The sequence below is a fragment of the Schistocerca cancellata genome, chromosome 3 (assembly GCF_023864275.1).
Source record: "Schistocerca cancellata isolate TAMUIC-IGC-003103 chromosome 3, iqSchCanc2.1, whole genome shotgun sequence".
Lineage (NCBI taxonomy): Eukaryota > Metazoa > Arthropoda > Insecta > Orthoptera > Acrididae > Schistocerca > Schistocerca cancellata.
Genome location: NC_064628.1, coordinates 516,057,452 through 516,077,302, shown reverse-complemented (window position 1 = coordinate 516,077,302; position 19,851 = coordinate 516,057,452). Strand labels below are relative to the sequence as shown.

At 41.7% G+C, this 19,851-nt stretch overlaps 1 protein-coding gene across 1 annotated transcript; it reads left to right on the top strand.

The window, feature by feature from the left end:
- Positions 1-867: 867 nt before the first annotated feature.
- Positions 868-8,070, top strand: LOC126175315 (cuticle protein 16.5-like). The gene is made up of 2 exons (XM_049922023.1): positions 868-1,022; positions 7,728-8,070. Exons 1-2 carry the CDS (start codon positions 1,011-1,013, stop codon positions 7,977-7,979), a joined length of 264 nt encoding a protein of 87 aa, XP_049777980.1. The 5' UTR covers positions 868-1,010; the 3' UTR covers positions 7,980-8,070.
- Positions 8,071-19,851: the final 11,781 nt, after the last annotated feature.

Genomic DNA, 19,851 nt, shown 5'->3' with positions numbered 1-19,851 from the left:
TTCAACTCGCGAGTCACATTCAGCCCTCTTCGGTCTTGGCGAACCACCAGAGACCTATTCTGCATTGTCGTTTTGTGGTAAGTTCGTACCGAAACGCAAGTTTCATTACGAGTGATGATTTGTTCTACAAGATAATTTTACGCGTATTTCCTTTTAATCAAATTGCGGCAGGCGTTCACGCATCGCTATTTTTTACTTGACAAACTTAACACACATTTTGTTCTTCCTCAAAACATTCAGGAGAATGTCTCGAACATTTTATTTATGGATGTTCAGTTCGTTGCTCCATCACCATTTGTAACACAGTAATGTTGACTCGCTACGGTTGTACGTACTCTACTTAACAGTGCCTGCTCACAACTGACTGGTCGAATACACATGTGTTCTTTACAGTAGTTAGTTCAAGTTGCCATTGAAGTTACTGCATGGCCGTTGCTTATATACCCCGGATTAATTAACACGGCTGGAACTGTGAACAAAGAGTCACTCAGAAATTTGAAAGACTGACGCGAAAGGTATGAAAAGCCAAATTTCGACTTTGCATTTTGCAATGTCGGTTTCATAAATAGAGATAATCCTCACCAAAGGAGAAATATAGATGACAATTCAACGAAGATTCCCTGACGGGCTGAACAGTGCTACACTGTTAAGACCTAACTGCAATGTGTTACTGAGAATCAACGTTACGACTACATTTTGAGTTTGATTTCAAGTGAAAGGTGAAATCCAGAGTGTAGACTTTCGTGCCAAGTGTGAAACGCAGGAAATCGACGACGGTTATTGTAGACACGTGCGTCGGTCCCGAAAACAGAGTTATCTAGAGGGCATGCGGGTGGCGTGGGCGCTGACCGTGACGCATTAGCAAGAGGTGCGTGGCGGAGCTGGTGTCGCGTTGCCAGGGCGTGGCTGGCCCCGGTCGCCCAGAGGAGGGGGGAAGGGCCTATAAAACCCGCCGCACTCTAGCTGTGGGCACAGTTAGCCAGAAGCCGACTACCAACCCAACACTCACCATGTACAAGCTGGTAAGTCTCCTAGCACGACCAGGGGCTCATCCTTCGTGTTCACATGGAGGCCGTCACACAACACTTGACCCGTTTCCGTCATGTAGTTAAGTACTCTACACATATCACTACTTTGTGCCTCCTACATCTCCACCACTGTTTAGCAATAAGTAGCGACAAACGTTGCAGTCATGAAATTGTTGTCTGCTATAATACGCCAAAAATTGTTTAAGTAAATGAGTCAGAGGTGCATAATTTTATGATCTCGTATTGGACATTCTAGGGGTTGTTCTGGCAACATAAACGTTTATATATTAGCCACAGCTACGGTTGAGTAGAAGACTATCCCTACCAAGTCCTGGGCGTAGATTGGATTTATTCTTGTAATGATGAAATATGTTTTCTCCTCTCTGACAATGTCTGTGCGTCGGAATTGTCATCTAACTTTGCAGGTAACACTGTATTTGCCAAGAATTCTTTCTGATAGCCAGCAGGAAGAATGATCCAGCCCGGTGACTAGTGATTATCGTTCCTGCCTTTAGATCGCGGGGTCCCGGATTAGATTCCCGGCCATGTCGGAGATTTTATTCGCCCGCTGACTGGGTGTTTATGTCATTATTATTATTATTTCATCTCGTCATCACCGACGCGCAAGTCACCGAACTGCCGTCAGACAGAGGAACTTTGGCTAGGCGACCAAACAACCACGTTGGGTGGAGCGGGGTGTTATCCCGGTCGATGATATCATACGACCATTTTATTTTTACGTGATACACTAAAGGCGTTCCGGCAATATAAATGTTTATATGTTAGCCACAGCTACGGTTGAGGGCAACACTAGCGCTGTAACCCTCAACGATTTGAAGATTATCGCTACTAAGTCCTGGGCCTGGATTGGATTTGTTCATGTAATGATGAAATATGTCTTCTGCTCTCTGACAATGTCTTCCCGTCGGAATTGTCATCTGACTTTGCAGATAACACTATATTTGCCAAGAATTCTTCCTTATAGCCCACATGAAGAATGATACAGCCCGTTGTCTAGTGATTAGCGTTCCTGCAATTTGATCGGGCGGTCACGGATTCGATTCCTGTCCATGTCGGAGATTTTATTCGCTCGCTGATAGGGTGTTTATGTCATTATTATTATTCCATCTCGTCATCACCGACACGCAAGTCACCGATTTGCCATCAGACAGAGGACATTTGTCTAAGCGACCGAACAACCATGTTGGGTGGGGCGGGGGGTTAGCCCGGTCGATGATGCTATGCGACCATTTTTACGTGGTACACTAAAGGTTACATTCTTTAACCAGTTTCCTCACTACAGTTTTTTATGATAGAACGTGTATTTTGTGTAGTCTGCGTGAGAATGTTGGCTAGTGGTTTTAATCATGGGCATTAGTTACTTTTTGGATTAGAACTTATCTGGGAGACCATTTCCGAGAAAATTCTAATCTAGCAGCTAAAGATACGTTTAATCTAAACGTCTGCCACGTACGGCGAGGTGACGTTCCTCATTCACGTTATGTATCCCAGTGATAACTACCAAGAATCCACGCCTTCTAGTTGCTCCGAATGTGCGCAGTTCCTTACAGTTTCCAGAGCATTGTCGGCGGAGGTTAATAAAGTTCCTGCTTCGTGAGCAGGATAACCAAATCAGCATATTCGTAGCGCAAGATGAATATTTACAAAAATTCTATAGCCAGAAGTCGTAGCACCATCACGAAGACCACAAGCTAAATGACAATTCAGAACATAGATAAGTCAGAAAACAATGAAATTATTGTACAAAGGTCCTCATGTAAATCTGTCCAATGCAACTAATAACCTTCCAGAACAATTAAAACAAATGATTTCTTCGTTTTGCTTGCTGAAGTCTCCGTTACTAATTTCGCTTGAGTCTATATTTTTGTAACATAGATGTACTAGCTTTTCTACAGCTAGATAAATTTGTAAGAAGAATGCTGATATAAGTAGGTCGAACTATGTAATGTTATTTAACAGTTTCTTACAATGAGACGTGACTTAATACCTAAAAGCATTTTACTTGGCAAATCAAATGACTACAGTGTGAGGATGTCGTAAGATAACCTGGTTAATGCAGTGCTACGAAACTTTAGAAAACTTTAACACTGGGTACTGCATTAGCTCCAGTAGTACTGTTTTCCATGAGAGACACGAATCTTTTTCGAGAATTTGGTAGCCGATTAATCACTGCAGTAAAGCATAAAACACAATTTAAAAAAAAAGTCTTTGAAGAGTAACTAATTTCTGATCGGTCTGAATTTCATTAAGAGCCACATTTTTTCTTTTATTAATATCACATATTTATTAGCAAAGAGGAACGTTAGTTAACAAACTTTGGATCACAGTCACACCGCTTCATTTTTCATTAGTGATCGCATGAAAATGCTGGTATTCAAAAAGAAGGCCGGCTGCGGTGGTCTAGCGGTTCTAGGCGCTCAGTCCGGAACCGCGCGACCGCTACGGTCGCAGGTTCGAATCCTGCCTCGGGCATGGATGTGTGTGATGTCCTTAGGTAAGTTACGTTTAAGTAGTTCTAAGTTCTAGGGGACTGGTGACCACAGATGTTTAGTCCCATAGTGCTCAGAGCCATTTTTTTATTCAAAAAGAATTAAATTTTGGTGAAAAACTGAAATAAGTTAAAGAGGAAATAAAATAATTTTTCTTGAATTTGGACAGTATTGTTATGTTATTTGGACAGTATTATTTAACCATAAAGCATTTCGTATGTACTAAATGTGTATTTATTTTCATAGATTACTAATTAAAAACAAAAGCCATTAATTTTGTTATACAATAATGATTGATTATTTATTATTTAACATATATATTTTTAATAAATACGGAATTCAAATAAAAGTAAGACATTTTGTTACAAACGACAATCGAACCAGTAACTTGACGATCACAGAACTGCTACGCTACAAGTTAACTACGGACAATTTACGAATATTTTATGCTTACATAGCTTGAAAATATTTTAACCTTCAAAAGCGACTGTTTAGAGTTTCTTTCTTAGACTTTCGTCATATTGCTTCAAGAAATTCAAGGGCGGTCACTGACCCTCAAATTTAACAAGTAGAAAGGAAACGGAAGAGTGCTGGACCGTAAGGTCGCCCCTTTAGACTAAAAAAGCTCATCTATGAGCACGATATTTGGAGAATGCTTGTTTACTTAGACCCCGTGTCAGACTCACTTGCGAAAATCTCACTTTGGCGTCTACGAGGGAGACAGTTTTCCTCTTTCTATCTCAATTTGTACGAAACATTACTTCCGTCAGAAATTGCACCACACTCTGTTTCGAGTACTGTCGATGACAGAGCTAGCAAAAGCTAAAAAAATTTGCCACTCGAATATGATAGACGCCACTGTTCGGGCAGAATTACCTGCAGACGACCTCTCTGGAACCATGCAATTTGAGCTATGAATAGCTGGCGCAGACGAGTGCACTCTACACCCTGCAGCCGGTGCGCCTCTCCTCCTGGGGTTACGGAACGTGTCTGTGTTAGGGCGACTGCACCGCCGTTACGTGGGGCGTCCGCTGTCCGGCTGCAGTGGGATATTCCGAGGACAAATTTACTTCGCTGCTGCAGTGAAGCAGCAAGCAGTGCAACCGCAGCGGCGTTACGTGCAGGCGCGTTGTCAACTGCATGGTCATCGTCTCCGCGGCTAAATCTGGAAATGCCGCAGCTGCCGATCGCCTTTACGCAACACGTATTGATATGTAATTGTCGCCTCGTCGCATCGCAGCTCCATTTAGCCAAACTAATCCCGAATTACATTAGCGTTATGCACGATCGCCATAACCACTTTGTGGTCGGTAAGCTGTGACTGTTGTTTTTCATATTTGCCGCCGTTTCACCTTGCAGGGAATATAAACAAATATGTAAACATTTACTACTGTACATATTTCGACGCATTATCAAAAGGCTGTTAATTTTGATCGTTGAAATTAAAAAAAACTACAACAGTCCATAAGATAAGACGATCCATTTCCTTTAGCAAACAGACATACAGTTCTGTTCTTTAAATGGCGTCTGTTGCACGCTTTCGTTTACCGGGAATCGTATATAATATAAACCTTGTAGCAGAAAGTCCCAAGCGTATGATCAATACGAGTAGCAGTGAAATTTGCTTAGAAATGACATACCAGAACAAAAGTTATTCCAAAATTAATTTCTGTTTGCAGAAAATAGCAGCAGAATATCTCTAAGGTAAATACTAACCTTATTGCATTCAAAGGAAGTTAGGAAGTTCGGTCTAAGTAAGGTACCAACATCTACACAGTGGAATAGATTGGCAAAGTCCTGTCTCTGGTTTATCAGTTACTCGCACCTTTGATCGTAACTTCTGTGGAATACTCCAGATTTATCAATATCGTAGCGCCACTGTTAATAGCAGATAAGAGACAATTTTTGGATTCTGAAAAATCTTTTCTGATGAGTCGACGGTTTGTCATCGTGAATACTAGACTCTAACAAAACCAGAAACTAGAAGAATAGAGACTATAGACACGAACATCCTCAGAACAACAATGGCATATGCTTTACTGTAATGACGGCAACAGAAAATATCTGAAGGTATTCAACCTGAATGAGAATCCCTTAAAAACAGCTAAACTACGAGGAACACATGACAAAAATTGATGTGGTGGGAATACCGTTTAGGTCTGTGAGAAGTAAATCAGCCAGGAACATTTTAATCGTTAACGATGTTGGTGAGGATGATGATAATCAGTATGTCTTGAATCTTCTCCTCTTAACGGCAGTAAATTCTGACTTTCTACCAAAGAAACCGGTTTATTAGCAGAGCGTCTACAATATGCGATAAATCTACTAAAGACGTTGCCTACAGTACGACTGTCCGTCCTCTTCTGAAGTTTTGCTGCACAATAAAGGAACCTTACCAGATAGGATGGATCCAAAACATCGAAAAGGCTCAAAGAAGGACTGCTCGTTTAGCATTATCGCGTAATGGGGAGATAGTGTCAGGGATATGAAAAGCGACATGGTGTGGCAATCAATTAAAAAGAGCAATTTTTATTATGGCGAGGTCTTTCCACGAAATTTCAACCACCACGTTTCTCGTCCGAATGGCAAAGAACTTTTGACTTCCACTTACAATGGCTGTGTAATAGAATAAGAGAAATCAGAAATCAATCGGTAAGATTTATTTGTGCGTGTTATTTGAGAGTGGAACGGTAGAAAAATAGTCTGAAAGTGATTCTATTAACCCGCTGCTAACTATTTGAGTCCGAATTGGAGAATAGTGGTGTAGATGCAGGCTTGCACAAGTGAGCAGTTATTAGTATAAACATTTTCATTGAATGTATTACCCGACGTAATCGTTGCTGAAGAATGCTATGTTAAATACACAAGAAGACAAATATTTAATAACACACTGTTTTAATAATGAATAGTTTAGCCCACAAAAGATCAACATAATTGCGGATGGATGTTTCAGGACACTCGACGTCTTTGTATTTAGTCCCCAAACATAATCGTATCGTACTAGTACATGATCTTCAATTCATTTCATTTATATAATCTTGGAAGATTAGGGCCTTGAATCCATCTCTTATATCTAACTAGGCGGTCCACATTACATTCATTACAGCGAAAGTGTAAGTTTCATCCAGAATGGAATGATTGATTTATAAATTACTATGATGTAAATAGCGCAGGAAAAGCATAGTTTATGTTCGTTCATGACAAGTACAACAATGAAGACAAATTTAAGGCAGGTAGATACGAACAATGAGGGCTGGTAACAATGGCCATGAGATAAGTCATGGGTAGCGTGTATACTTGTATGATTATATTTTTGTCATCATTATCATCTGTGTTCTGACCACAGGCAGGTTTCCACATGGTAACTCTCTATGCTCTCCTGTCGTCTGCAAACCTCTTTCATAATTTCCGCTTCCCTTGATGTCGTCTATCATCTTGTATTTTCTCAAACAAAGTGGACCTTCCAAAGCGTCTGTTAGCAAGTACTTCCGTCTCAATGAATGTCCCTTCCAGCTCTTCTACCTTTCTTTTATAGCCTGCAGTAGTCTTCTCCTCTCACCAACCCTTTCCAACACTCTTTCGTTACTCACACTTTCCCTACAGCTTATCCTCTCAATTCTCCTCCACATCCACATCTTCAATACTTTTAGCTTTCTTTCATACACCCACCTCTGTGTCCATGCTTCTGCCCCATAGAATGCCACACTCCAAATAAAGACTTGCCAAGCCTTTGCCTTAGACCTTTATCTAGTTTGCTATATTATCTCCTCTTCCTACTGAATGCCTCCTTAACTATAGCAGAGCACGTTTTCACCTCTTCATGACATATCACGTTTTCAGTTATCGTACCAAGATCTTACTAAGCCGATCACCATACCCTTTGTTTTTGCTGTATTGATTCTCATTCCACAAAAGCTTCATTCAGAGCTATTAACATTTTGTTTGCAGTTCGTTCACTTTCTGCCACTAATACCATGTCATCAGCAAATCTAATGCATTCTATACTCTTTCCACCAATACATATTCCGCTAATTTAGCCTAAGCCTTTCTCAATAATCTCTTCTTCGTGATTTGACCAAATAGCACCGAAATGACCCTAATAGAGGACCCAGGTAAACTTGATATTTACGTTAGAGGGCAAGTAAAGTCAAAGCGAGTGTCTTATCACTACTTCCTGCCGTGCTAACAGGTTGTCCTCGCCGCCGTGCTGGCCGTCGCCGCCGCCGCCCCCGGCTTCCTGGGTGCACCTGCTGTCGCCTACACCGCCCCTGCAGTGGCCGCCGCCCCCGTGGCCTACGCCGCCCCCGCTGTCGTCAAGGCCGCCGTCGCCGCCCCTGCTGTGGCCTACGCCGCCCCTGCTGTAGCCTACGCCGCCCCCGCCTACCACGCCCCAGTAGCCTATGCCGCAGCTCCTGCTGTTGTCAAGACACACTACTTCTGAGAAGACAACCAGGACCACCTGCTTTACTTATCTGCAATGTAGATAACATCAAGCTTGCAGGACACAAATAAATTCAGTTTATCAGCTGAAATGCATTTCTTTTTGTTTTTTATCCTTTTTTGTTTTGTAAAGTTACAAATACAGGAAAACTGGGAGAGCATACATGTGTATACTGCACAAGGAGAACAAGGTGACCGCTTTGTAAACAGAACAATTTCTTTGCGGTTTTCCCGCCTTATCTCATAAAAATGCTGTCACAACTACTATCGACTTCTTGGACAGGTAGTTAGACATTTGCGTGGCCCACCGCTCACAACTGCGTTTTTTCTTTATGTTCTGTAAGTAATCAGTAGTTTTACATTGTACAAATTATGGCAGTATGCTGACCATTTACATGACTGAAGAAAACTTTGTTTACATACAGTGATTGGCACTAAATCACACACACACACACACACACACACACACACACACACACACACACACACACACATATATATACATACATACATTTAGAGCTGTGTCTATAGAATAGAAGTAGTTGACCATGAGGCATGAGTCCAGCCCTGGTTTATTTTTCGGTTTTATTACCTATCAGACTCTTTCCACCAATAGGCAAGTGTCACATATCTTGTGGCTGAATATCTCACTTCTTTGTTAACAACATTAAGGCTACTTGTTGGACAGAGCTAGTCATTTTATTTCTAATATATTTTTCGATATGTAACTTTTTTCTGATTGCAATTGAGTCTCCTTGAGAAACTTCATAAAAGAGTAAACAAATTATGTTAGTTGTTGTGAGCAACTATGAAAGAGCTTGAAAATTTTTGGAAAAATTCCTCCAAGAAAAACAACAATCTACTAATGTTATAACTTATTTCGATACACACAATAGTGATGACATTTAAGTTGTTTATTGCTATTTTTAGGCGATCGATTTGGACCTTCCAAGTAATCATTTCCAAATCTTACATTCCCTGATGACTGTAGGCCCACAAATGGACCTTCTCCACGCCAACGGTTCCTACAGTCATCAATGATTGTAATTTCTAAAGATGATCTCTTAAAAGACAGAAACCGATCATCCAAAAATAATAATAATCAACATAAATGTGATCACGACTGCATGTACTGAAATATATTGAAAGAGCGTTTTTACAAGGGGCTCTACAGTGAAACTACATTTTAATACCTATTACTTGATTTTGGTGGAGCAAACGGTTTGTTCTCAGTGAATAGTTGACCCAAACGGTAATGACGTAAGTGGGAACATACATTCTTAGCAGTAATGTGGAAGTTTCAGAGCTTAGTGGATTAAGAAGATTTATAAGTCGGGGCTTCAAGTTCAGGTTCTCATCAGTATAAGCACCTAAGAATTTAGAATATCCTGTCTCATTTACTGATTTACGCTCATGACGAACAGTGCACAATTCCACGTGTTTCAGTGAATTAGAAGGGTCCGCCTTTTCGCAAGGTCACGAACTTGTTTTGTTCCCTAAACATGTTTTGCCACAGTTGCGGAGTCTTCAGTGGGTTTTTCTTTTATTGCACCTTTTACTTACATAATGTGTACATTGTGGGTGTCAAACCAAATCAGCCACTCCTTACTAAAACAGCATGTCATCGTTGATAGAAGTGATCTTCAAAAAATGGCTCTGAGCACTATGGGACTTAACTTCTGAGGCCATCAGTCCCCTAGTAGAACTACTTAAACCTAACTAACCTAAGGACATCACACACATTCATGACCGAGGCAGGATTCGAACCTGCGACCGGCATAGAAGTGATCTGTTCTGAGTTGTCCTTGATCAGTATCTGGCTGCTAAATATGACGTTTTTGTTACAAGTTTCATATTTAGAGTGAAGTTTTCTCGTACTTATTGGCGAATTCTTGTTCTTATTTCTTTGCTGTGGTTTACACGTACCTGACACTGGACGAATGCGTTACTGATACGCTGCTGATAGTGGCGTAATTCTGGTACCTAATAAGGAGATAAGTCGTATGTGGTTTTCCTAAAACAATCGTCCCAGAATTCCCTAGTTAAGTCTCCGACAGTGTATAGCTGGTTAAAACGAATGAAACTTGTCCTGTATTGTAACAGGGTTCCAGTGGCGCCTCCTCCGGGTGTGCAGGTCGTACGCTATTGCCTGAAGAAAACTGGGAAATTATAATATTAATCCGTATAAGGTACATTATGTAAGTGATTAAGCTTGATAATGCTTCAGCTCAACCGTCTACCACGAGGATGGCCCCTGGTAGCATGCAACGCACTAAACATGCGGCAATGTGTTGGCACGGCTTCGCCGCTGAATCCCTCGCTGTGCAAGTGTCACTGTGTATGCGTCATCTCCGTCCACTGGTCGACCAGACCGCAGCCAGGACGTTGTTTCTTTTGCCAACGTTGATGGCTGGCTGACTGCTGCTGTATTGCTTACGTCTTGTGTTTCTTGCGTACGTGACGACTGTGATAGTTTTGAAATGGGTAATGAAAACACTGCGCAAAAACTATTACACAGAACAGAAACAAATAATTGACAATGGCAAGACCGTATCCTAACTTAACATTATCAGTATGTGTAAACGCAAAATGTGGTCCTACGAGAAAGAGATTTGACAGATATTTTCGTAAGGAATTGTACGACTTGTCAGACTGGCTTTGCGGCTGTGACTGACGAACAGATTTTATTGTTGGATGTGTCTCTTACTTGATACAAGTAAAAGTATTTGGAATAAGCAAGGATGCTGTGACTTAAATTGTCTTAATATTGCAGTGAAGAAACATGGTGACCGAAACTCACCTTACTACTTTTTAACATAGTACAGATTTATTGGTTGCCCTGATACAACTGACGTCTTTTTGAGTTCTCAGCAAAGGGTGGAAACAGAATTGCTCAATGAGAAAGTAAGACATAACTGAGAAATATTGAACAGATTAATTTACGAAACAGAGAACGAGAAAGTTCAGAATGCACGAAGAAAGGAAATTACATGGAATTTCTTTTTTGCAAATGCCGAATTTGATCACCCGTTGGAAGACGTTTAGTAAAGTCTACGGTTATCGGTGGCACATGGGTGAGTATTCAGAATGAGTTAATAAATGCAGTAGCTAATTTTTTCAGAGGTGAAATCTGTAATGAAATTAAAAATACGGATTTAGTGGCTATTACGCTTGATGAAACATAAGATATAAGCAATAAATCACAGTTACCAACTGTAATCCCCTACTTTCCAGTTCCACAGAAAAAAATTAGTGGAACGATTTCTTGTGTTTCGTGATATGAGCGCTGACAAAACTGCAACAGCTTTTTTTTAATCATGTCGATGAAATAATGGAACAATATAACTGTGGGGATAAACTAATTGTAGAAACCTATGACGGCACTGGCGTCATGAGTAGTCACCTTAATGGGCTCCAAAGGCAAAATGTCTTAAGGCTCTGTTTACCTACTGCTATACTCATGTTATGAACCTGGTACTTCAACAATCATTACAATCTATTTTCTCTGGTTTTAAATCACTGCTTAATTTCTTTTTCTCATTCTTCTTAGAGTTTACATAAGCTTCCAATATTCATGCTCCTAAAACTGGACTAATTATCTAATATCAGATGCAATTTTATCTCTAACTTATCCATACAGTCTATAAGCACAGAGAAGAATTGATAATGTTCTTTCAATATGTTCATGAAGGTGGAAACTTCGACCATGTTACTGCAATGACAGCAAAATGTATTTTGTGCCTTCCTGAAGGGTTTCCGTAACGTATTTCTAATAAATGTCTGATCCAACTTATTTACCCATTCGCATGTTTTTTAGTATCCTACAATCCAAAAACATTGACTTTTGTATACCAGTGCGAAAATTACGCAATTTCAAAAGCAACTGCAAAAGGAAAGAGAGAATTTCGAAGCAGTGTGCTCGCTCGTTCATGGTACTGAGGAAAAAGGAGAAGGGGATTTAAAAAAAAGCAGAGAATTGTACACTGAAGCACACTAAGTTTATTTATGGCGAATTGATTGTGAAATTATTGATACAGTATCAAAAATGGTTGAAATGGCTCTGAGCACTATGGGACTTATCTTCTGAGGTCATAGTCCCCTAGAACTTAGAACTACTTAAACCTAACTAACCTAAGGACATCACACACATCCATGCCCGAGGCAGGATTCGAACCTGCGACCGTAGCGGCCGCGCGGTTCCAGACTGTGGCACCTAGAACCGCTCGGCCACCCCGGATGGCTTATAATGTATCCAATCATTTAACAATGGATTTGCAAGCTGAGGTATTTTAATCTGACACATCCAACAAAAGTAGCTCATTTTCAAGAAAGAGAGAATTTTCTTAAAGATATACTGAATAAAGTGGACGATGTTTATGGCAGGGTTTTCAACGAAAGTAGGGACGAACTTCATGTATGGTATGCTTCTAATGAAGAATTGAACAAAGTACAAACTCAGACTGTAAATTATCTATTCTAGATGAATTTAATGACTTCATTTACAGAAATATACAAATTAGCATTGCTTGCCTCAACAATTCCTTCCACTATGCCATCTGTCGAGAAGTCATTCTTATCACTGAAGAGGATACAGACCTTTTACCACCCTGTTCAAATGCACAACCAGATGACTAACTTAAGCCTTATATCCATCGACAATGAATTACTTGTCGGTTTACGAAAGGAAAAATCCCCATTCTACGAAGCAGTAACCCAAGAAATTTTTTCAGAAGGAAAGGAGCATAGATTTTGGGTTCAAATAACTTTATTTAGACTGCTTTAGCGTTTTTGGTTTTTCATTTATTTTAACTATTGAAATGATCTCTCAGATTGTTTTAAATGGATTTTTTTCTAATTGAGTTTCACCGATAACATTTCAATTTTACGTGAACACTGTAAGACCTCCACATGGATGTCGAACACGGTGCTCACTAAGGGACACACGTGGCAACACCACATACCCCTGGTTTGCTCATCCACACCTGCACCCCTTCGGTCAGTGCATCAGCCGGTCAGGGAGACACACATTCTGTAGTCGATGCGGTATCCAGCATCAAAGTAAGATTCTGGCGACTTTCACTTCAGTCAGCACTAACTGTGGAGATGTTTTCACAAATTCAGAGTGGTACTTCCAATGAAATGACGAAGGACATCTTAATAGCGATGTCATGTGACTGTCTGATGTTCATCATACCCATTCCTGAGAACCGTGTACATAGTTGTCACTGTAGGGAAGAATACGACACTTTGCAGCGCCGATCCGAACGCTGATCGCCTACATTTCATCACATCCCGAGGCACAGCTCGTCCAATTTCCTCGCCTCGCCTTCAGATGAATAAGGTGACTGTTGACATCTATTATGTCTTATGTAGTCTTGTTTGTAGAGTCGAGAATTCACATCTATGAAACAGCTTCATAGCTATGTTTACAGGTCTGCAATACCATCTTACTTTAAACAATAATTTGTTGGGAGTTCAACTGTTTCAATATTCATTTATGGCACAAGAGAGAGAGATAAGGGGGGAGAGACAGAGAGAGAGACAGAGAGACAGAGAGAGAAGAGACATAGAGAGAGGGGGGTGGGGAGGAGGAGGGTGAGGGGAAGAGAGAATAGAGAGAGAAAAGGAAAGTATCGCTTTCCCCACTCTAATGCTTTCTGATTGGAACAAAGAGTTGATGTGACTCTCCCACCAAATACAATTCATTTTCGTGGTCCTACTGTAGATACGTTTTCACTGAAGAGCAATAAAGCTGTGTCCCAGTGTTGCAAAACTTCGGTTTCTATACAGTTTTGCTTTTTTTACTTATTTTATTTCATTTATTTATTGGCATTGAGAGTACACTGATGCTCCAAAGAAACTGATATAGGCAAGCGTGTTGTAGCGGCACCACCGTTTAAGATGGGAAAAGGTTAGATTCGGTGCTATATTTTTGAGCGCATGAGTTACAGCCAGGTGTGTGCCTGTTGACAGTAAGTTACGCTACCAGCGGTTGCAAAGTAGAATGGAGGCCACAGGGCTGTAGACCTGCTGAAAAGAGTAAACGCAGCGGTGTGTATGGCGCAAGTTACAGGCAGAAGAGGCCCACTGACCCAACCCAGGTGTTATGAGTACATGACTCGGAGCGGCGCATTAGCAAAACAGCTGCGTATAAATAGGTGCCGGTTCACTAACAAGGCCAGTCAGTACGACCACGTTTTTCTGTCCGTTTTCATAGAGTCACTAGCAGTGGCTTGTTCTTGTCTAACCACATTTTTCTTTGACCATAGAGCTGGCACATTACTGCACCACTCTTCTGTACTTCCACCGTCAGAGGGTGGCACGGAACTTAAAGTTCCACCGCTACACCTTCAAAGCTCGGCTGTTATTCAGCCGTTGCTTTGAGTCACCTTGCCAGCCGTTGTGGCCGAACGGTTCTAGGCGCTTCAGTCTGGAACTACACGACCGCTACGGTCGCAGGTTCGAAACCTGCCTTAGGCATGGATGTGTGTGATGTCCTTAGGTTGATTAGGTTTGAGTAGTTCTAAGCTGCAGGGGAGTGTTGACCTCAGATGTTAAGTCCTATAGTGCTCAGAGCCATTTGAACCATTTTTGAGTCTCCTCTCACTTGTCCACCGAGACAGTTGGACCGGATCTGAACCGGTGATGCTGTGTATTAATAAACTGCCTCAAAAGAAAAAAATAGCAAGGCACTCAAGTGTGACAGCTCTCCTGGAGGGCAGGGCATGTCACACCACCGGCTACATGCAGCAGCAGATGGGGCACCAGCATTCCAGTCCATGCCGCGTCGCAGGTGCTACCCCCCTGAGGCAACGCGGGGTCCGTAGCCAGAGAGCGGCGGACCAGACGATGGCACCATACCGTGGGCAGTCTTGTTGGCTCTCAACACACGCTGGAGGCATCCCAAGGCGAAGGGCGCTGAGTCAGCTGCCAGCGCTTCCTGACATTGTCAAACACCGCGGCTGTACATGGCCGGCACGCTGCAGTACATGGCACTGGTCACTAAGGTAGCCCTTCCATGCCAAGCTATTTTGCAGACAGTGAAGTGGCGTCCTCGACATCGCGGGACCCTGTGATGTAGACAGAGAGGAACAAGGCACTGTAGCTCGAATAATAAAATACTTGAAGATGACAGCCGAGTTTTAATACGATGTATCCTGACAGTTTCCATCCACGTCCATCATTCCTTCACCACATGCCAACATCTACATTTGGCAATGACGGCTACAGTTTTCAAATACAGAGATATATAAACAGTCACAATATAGCGCTGCGGTGGAAATGTCTATACAAGACAACAAGTGTCTGGTGCAGTTGTTATATCGGTTACTTCAGCTACAATGGCAGGTTATTAAGATTTAAGTGTCTGAATGTCGTGTTACAGTCTGCGCAGGAGCGATGGGACACAGCCTCTAGGAGGTATCGATGAAGTGGTGATTTTTCCCGTACGACAATTACACGAGTGTACCGCGAATATCAGGACTCTGGTAAAACATCAAATCTCCAGCACAACTGTGGCCAGAAAAAGATTCTGCAAGAATGGGACCAATGACGACTGAAGAGAATCGATCAACGTAGCAGAGTGCAACTCTTCCACAAATTCAGTGCTGGACCATCAACAAGCATCAGTGTGCGAACCATTGAATGAAACATCATGGGCTTCCAGAGCCAAAGACCCACTCGTGTAACCTTGATGACTTCACGACACAAAACTTTACACCTCGCCTGGGCTCTCAACACCGACATTGGACTGTTGATGACTGAAAACATGTTACCAGGTCTGACGAGTCAAGTTTCAAATTGTATCGAGTGGATGGACGTGTACGGGTATGGAGACAACCTCATGAATCCTTGGATACTGCATGTCAGCAGGGGACGGTTCAGGTATGTGGAGGCTCTGTAATGGTGTGGGGCGTGTGCAGTTACGTCTAGATACGACTACGACAGGTGACACATACGTAAGCATCCCGTCTGGTCACCTGCATCCATTCATGTTCGTTCTGCATCCAGACGGACTTGCGCAATTCAAGCACGGCAATGCGGATACCCCACACGTCTAGAATTGCTACGGAGTGGTTCGAGGAACACTCTTCTGAGCTTAAACACTTCCGCTGGCCACCAAACTCCCCAGACCTGAACATTATTGAGCATATCTGGGATGCCTTGCAACATACTGTTCAGAGGAGAACTTCATGCCCTCTTATTCTTACGGATTTATGGTCAGCCCTGCAGAATCCGTGGTGTCAATTTTCTCCAATACTACGTCATACATTAATCGAGTCCATGTCACGTCGTGTTGCCCCACCTCTGCGTGCTCGTCTCTATTCGATATTAGGCAGGTGTATCAATTTTTTTGTCTGTTCATTGTATGTCACACTAATCCATTGTAGTTTAGCAGGTCGGATAAGTTTCCGGGAAGCCCATCCTGTGGCTTCAATTGTCCTGCAAACCGTTTCGTCTTAGTTTTAATTTATTAATTATACAGTGACGATCTGCGTTAGTGCACTAAGAGGACCTAACGTGAGATTTACTTGCCCGCGAAAGGGAAAGGTCCCGAGTTCGAGTCCTTGTTCTTTATATATATTTCCAAGAGCCGAAACACCTCCGCGTTCATTTAATTTAGTTATAAATGTGTCGTCCCTCCCCTGATCACCTTGCGCCGCAATTTGAGCCCACACTGCTTAACGAATCGGGAACAAGTTTTGCGCTTAACGACACGGGACCATGAGACTTTCAACATTTAACGCTATTTAGTCTCACAAACGAGTTTCCACTGATTTAAAGCATATTTTTTTTATTTAAATGGTCGCCTTCTATCATGATACAATATTGTTGGTTATTGTCTAAACATGTTGACTCTTCATTTCACACTTTCATTACACTCGCATTTGAGTCACGGTTCACTACGAGTAGGAATATGTAAAACAGCGTTGCTTTATCGAAATTTACGTGTAAATTACATTTTTAAATCATTTTGACAATCATGTAAACATATTAATTGTATACCTTGAAACATGAAATCTTCGTGACATTCACACATCACAAAAAGTGCCAAAGTGACAATGAAAGACTAGATCCCCTGCAGAAATCGCAACTCTTACAGTTGCCAGTCTCCGATGCCACCTACTTGTACGTATACCTATCTATGTAATAGTCTTGACCTAAATTACAATATACACACTATCCCATCAAAGGTCCGCTCACTTGACGAAAGGTCTGTTTCTAAAGACTGGAAAATAGTGCAGGTCACACCAATATTCAAGAGAGGAAATAGAAGTAACCCAATGAATTACAGACCGATATCACTGACCTCAATTTGCAGTAGGATTTTGGAGCATATACTGTACTAGAACATTATGAATCACCTTGAAGAAAATGACTTATTCATACATAACCAACACGGATTCAGATAATATCTTTCTTGTGCAACACAGCTAGCTCTTTATTCCCATGAAGTAATGAGTGCTGTCGACACGGGATCTCAGATCGATTCCATATTCCTAGATTTTCAGAAGGCTTTTGATACCGTTCCTCACATGCGACTGTTAATCAAATTGCGAGCATATGGAATATCGTCTCAACTGTGTGACTGGATTCGTGATTTCCTCTCAGAGATATCACAGTTCCTAGTGATAGACGGTAAATGATCGAGTAGAACAGAAGTGATATCTGGTGTTCCGCAAGGTAGTGTCATAGGCCAACTGCTGTTCCTGAATTACATAAATGATCTAGGTGATAATCTGAGCAGCCCCCTTAGATTGTTTGCAGATGATTTTGTAATTTACCGTCTAGTAAAATCATCAGACGATCAATTCCAATTACAAAATTATCTAGACAGAATTTCTGTATGGTGCGAAAAGTTGGCAATTGGCACTAAACAAAGAAAAGTACGAGGTCATCCACATGTGTACTAAAAGAAATCCGATAAATTTTAGGTATGCGATAAATCGCACAAATCTAAGGGCTGTCAGTTCGACTAAATACCTAGGAATTACAATTACGAGCAACTTAAATTGGAATGACCACATAGATAATATTGTGGGGAAGGCGAAAAAACGACTGGGCTTTGTTGGCAGAACACTTAGAAGATGCGACAAACCGACTAAAGAGACGGACTACATTACACATGTCCGTCCTCTGCTGGAATACTGCAGCGCGGTGTGGGATCCTTACCAGGTAGGACTCACGGAGGATATCGAAAATGTGCAAAGAAGGGCAGCTCGTTTCGTGTTATCGCGCAGTAGGGGTGAGAGTGTCACTGATACGATACGCGAGTTGGTGACTGAAATTTCATAAATAGACCTCGCTGCAAAGAAAACCGCCTTTGTTTCAGTGACTGCCACCCCAACTTTCTCTTCCGAATGCGAAAATATTTTGTTGACACTCACCTATGTAGGGAGAAATGATCATCATAAGAAAATAAGAGAAATCAGAGCTCGAACGGAAAGATGTTCCTTTTTCCCACACGCCATTCGAGAGTGGAATGGTCGAGAAGAAGTATGAAAATGGTTCGATGAACCCTCTGCCAGGCACTTAAGTGTGAATTGCAGAGTAACCATGTAAATGTAGATGTAGATGTAAATGTTCCCAGACACCTGTTAGTAGATATTACTACGGGTTGTATCCACACTTCACCTCTGTAACAGCTGGAACATGTTCCATTTCACAGCGCTTTGCTGACGGATCTAATCTCATGTTACTGCTTGTCAACTGACAGCAGAGTACTCCCCGCCTCATTTTATGCTGGTGGGTCAGCCTCTTGTTACACATAGCGGTCAGTTCCACAATACATAGGGCGGCTTAGGTAGTTTTTATCAAACAATGTCTTGAAATAGAGTTTTATAAGTGAAATTCCGCATTGCTACAGCCTGACGAAGACATAGAGTAGATAGTCATACGAAATACAAAATATAATTTAAAGTTGCACACAAGAAACCGTAGCGTGAGCGATAAAGTACCTACAGGAAACAAATTCACACATTTCTTACATTCGTATTGTAGAAACAAAAAGACAGATGTACATTGTCAGTGGTACATGTATGACAAAATTTCAGTTACACGATAAGTCACACAAATTTAAAATTTGCCGATTCAGTTAAGTGCGAGGGCTATTCGGTTATTAAGGTCCAGTCGGTCGCGTAATGGAGATCACAGTGAAAACGCGATGAAGCCTTGTACAGACGTTTTAGGCAGTGTCTCCAGTAACCCCGTCGATCGCGTTACTCATAGTAGTTCCGAGTTCACAGTAAGTAGGTAAAGAATCTTAGAAAATAGTGTCTCGTACCAAGTACGGGTGCCTGCTGAGAGAGTTTGGCTGATTTCATGTACCTAACGTAACGTAACTATCATGCATTTCCGTCTTCATGACAACCCTCGGTCGCACTCTGCAGGGGAAATGAAGTTGTTTGATCATCCACCAAAGAGCCTGGACTCCGTTCCTTCTGAGTTGCATCTCTGCTTGCATAAACCGCTGGGGATGAAGACAACATTTTGGCATAGACATCGAGCAGCAAGCCAGCCTAGAGAATCGGCGGAAAGGCACAGGTGTCTGCCTTCTGGTGAGAGTATTGGAAGGTTGGTACGACGCTGCGACAGATGTCTATGTCTAAGAAGCGATTGTGTAGAGAAGTAGCTGGAAGGTGTACGTAACTGTCGCAAATAAAACATTTTTGATTTTCATTGTGGTTTCCATTTCGCGACAATCGCATCTTAATAAACGAGTAGCCCTCGTACCTAGGGACTAATTACAGCTATAATTTTAACGATCACGTAGAAATAAAGGCGAACGAAAGACTGAATTTTATTGACAGAACAATTACAGCATGCAAACAATCTGCTAAATAGACTACCTACAATGCTCTTGTCAAATCTCC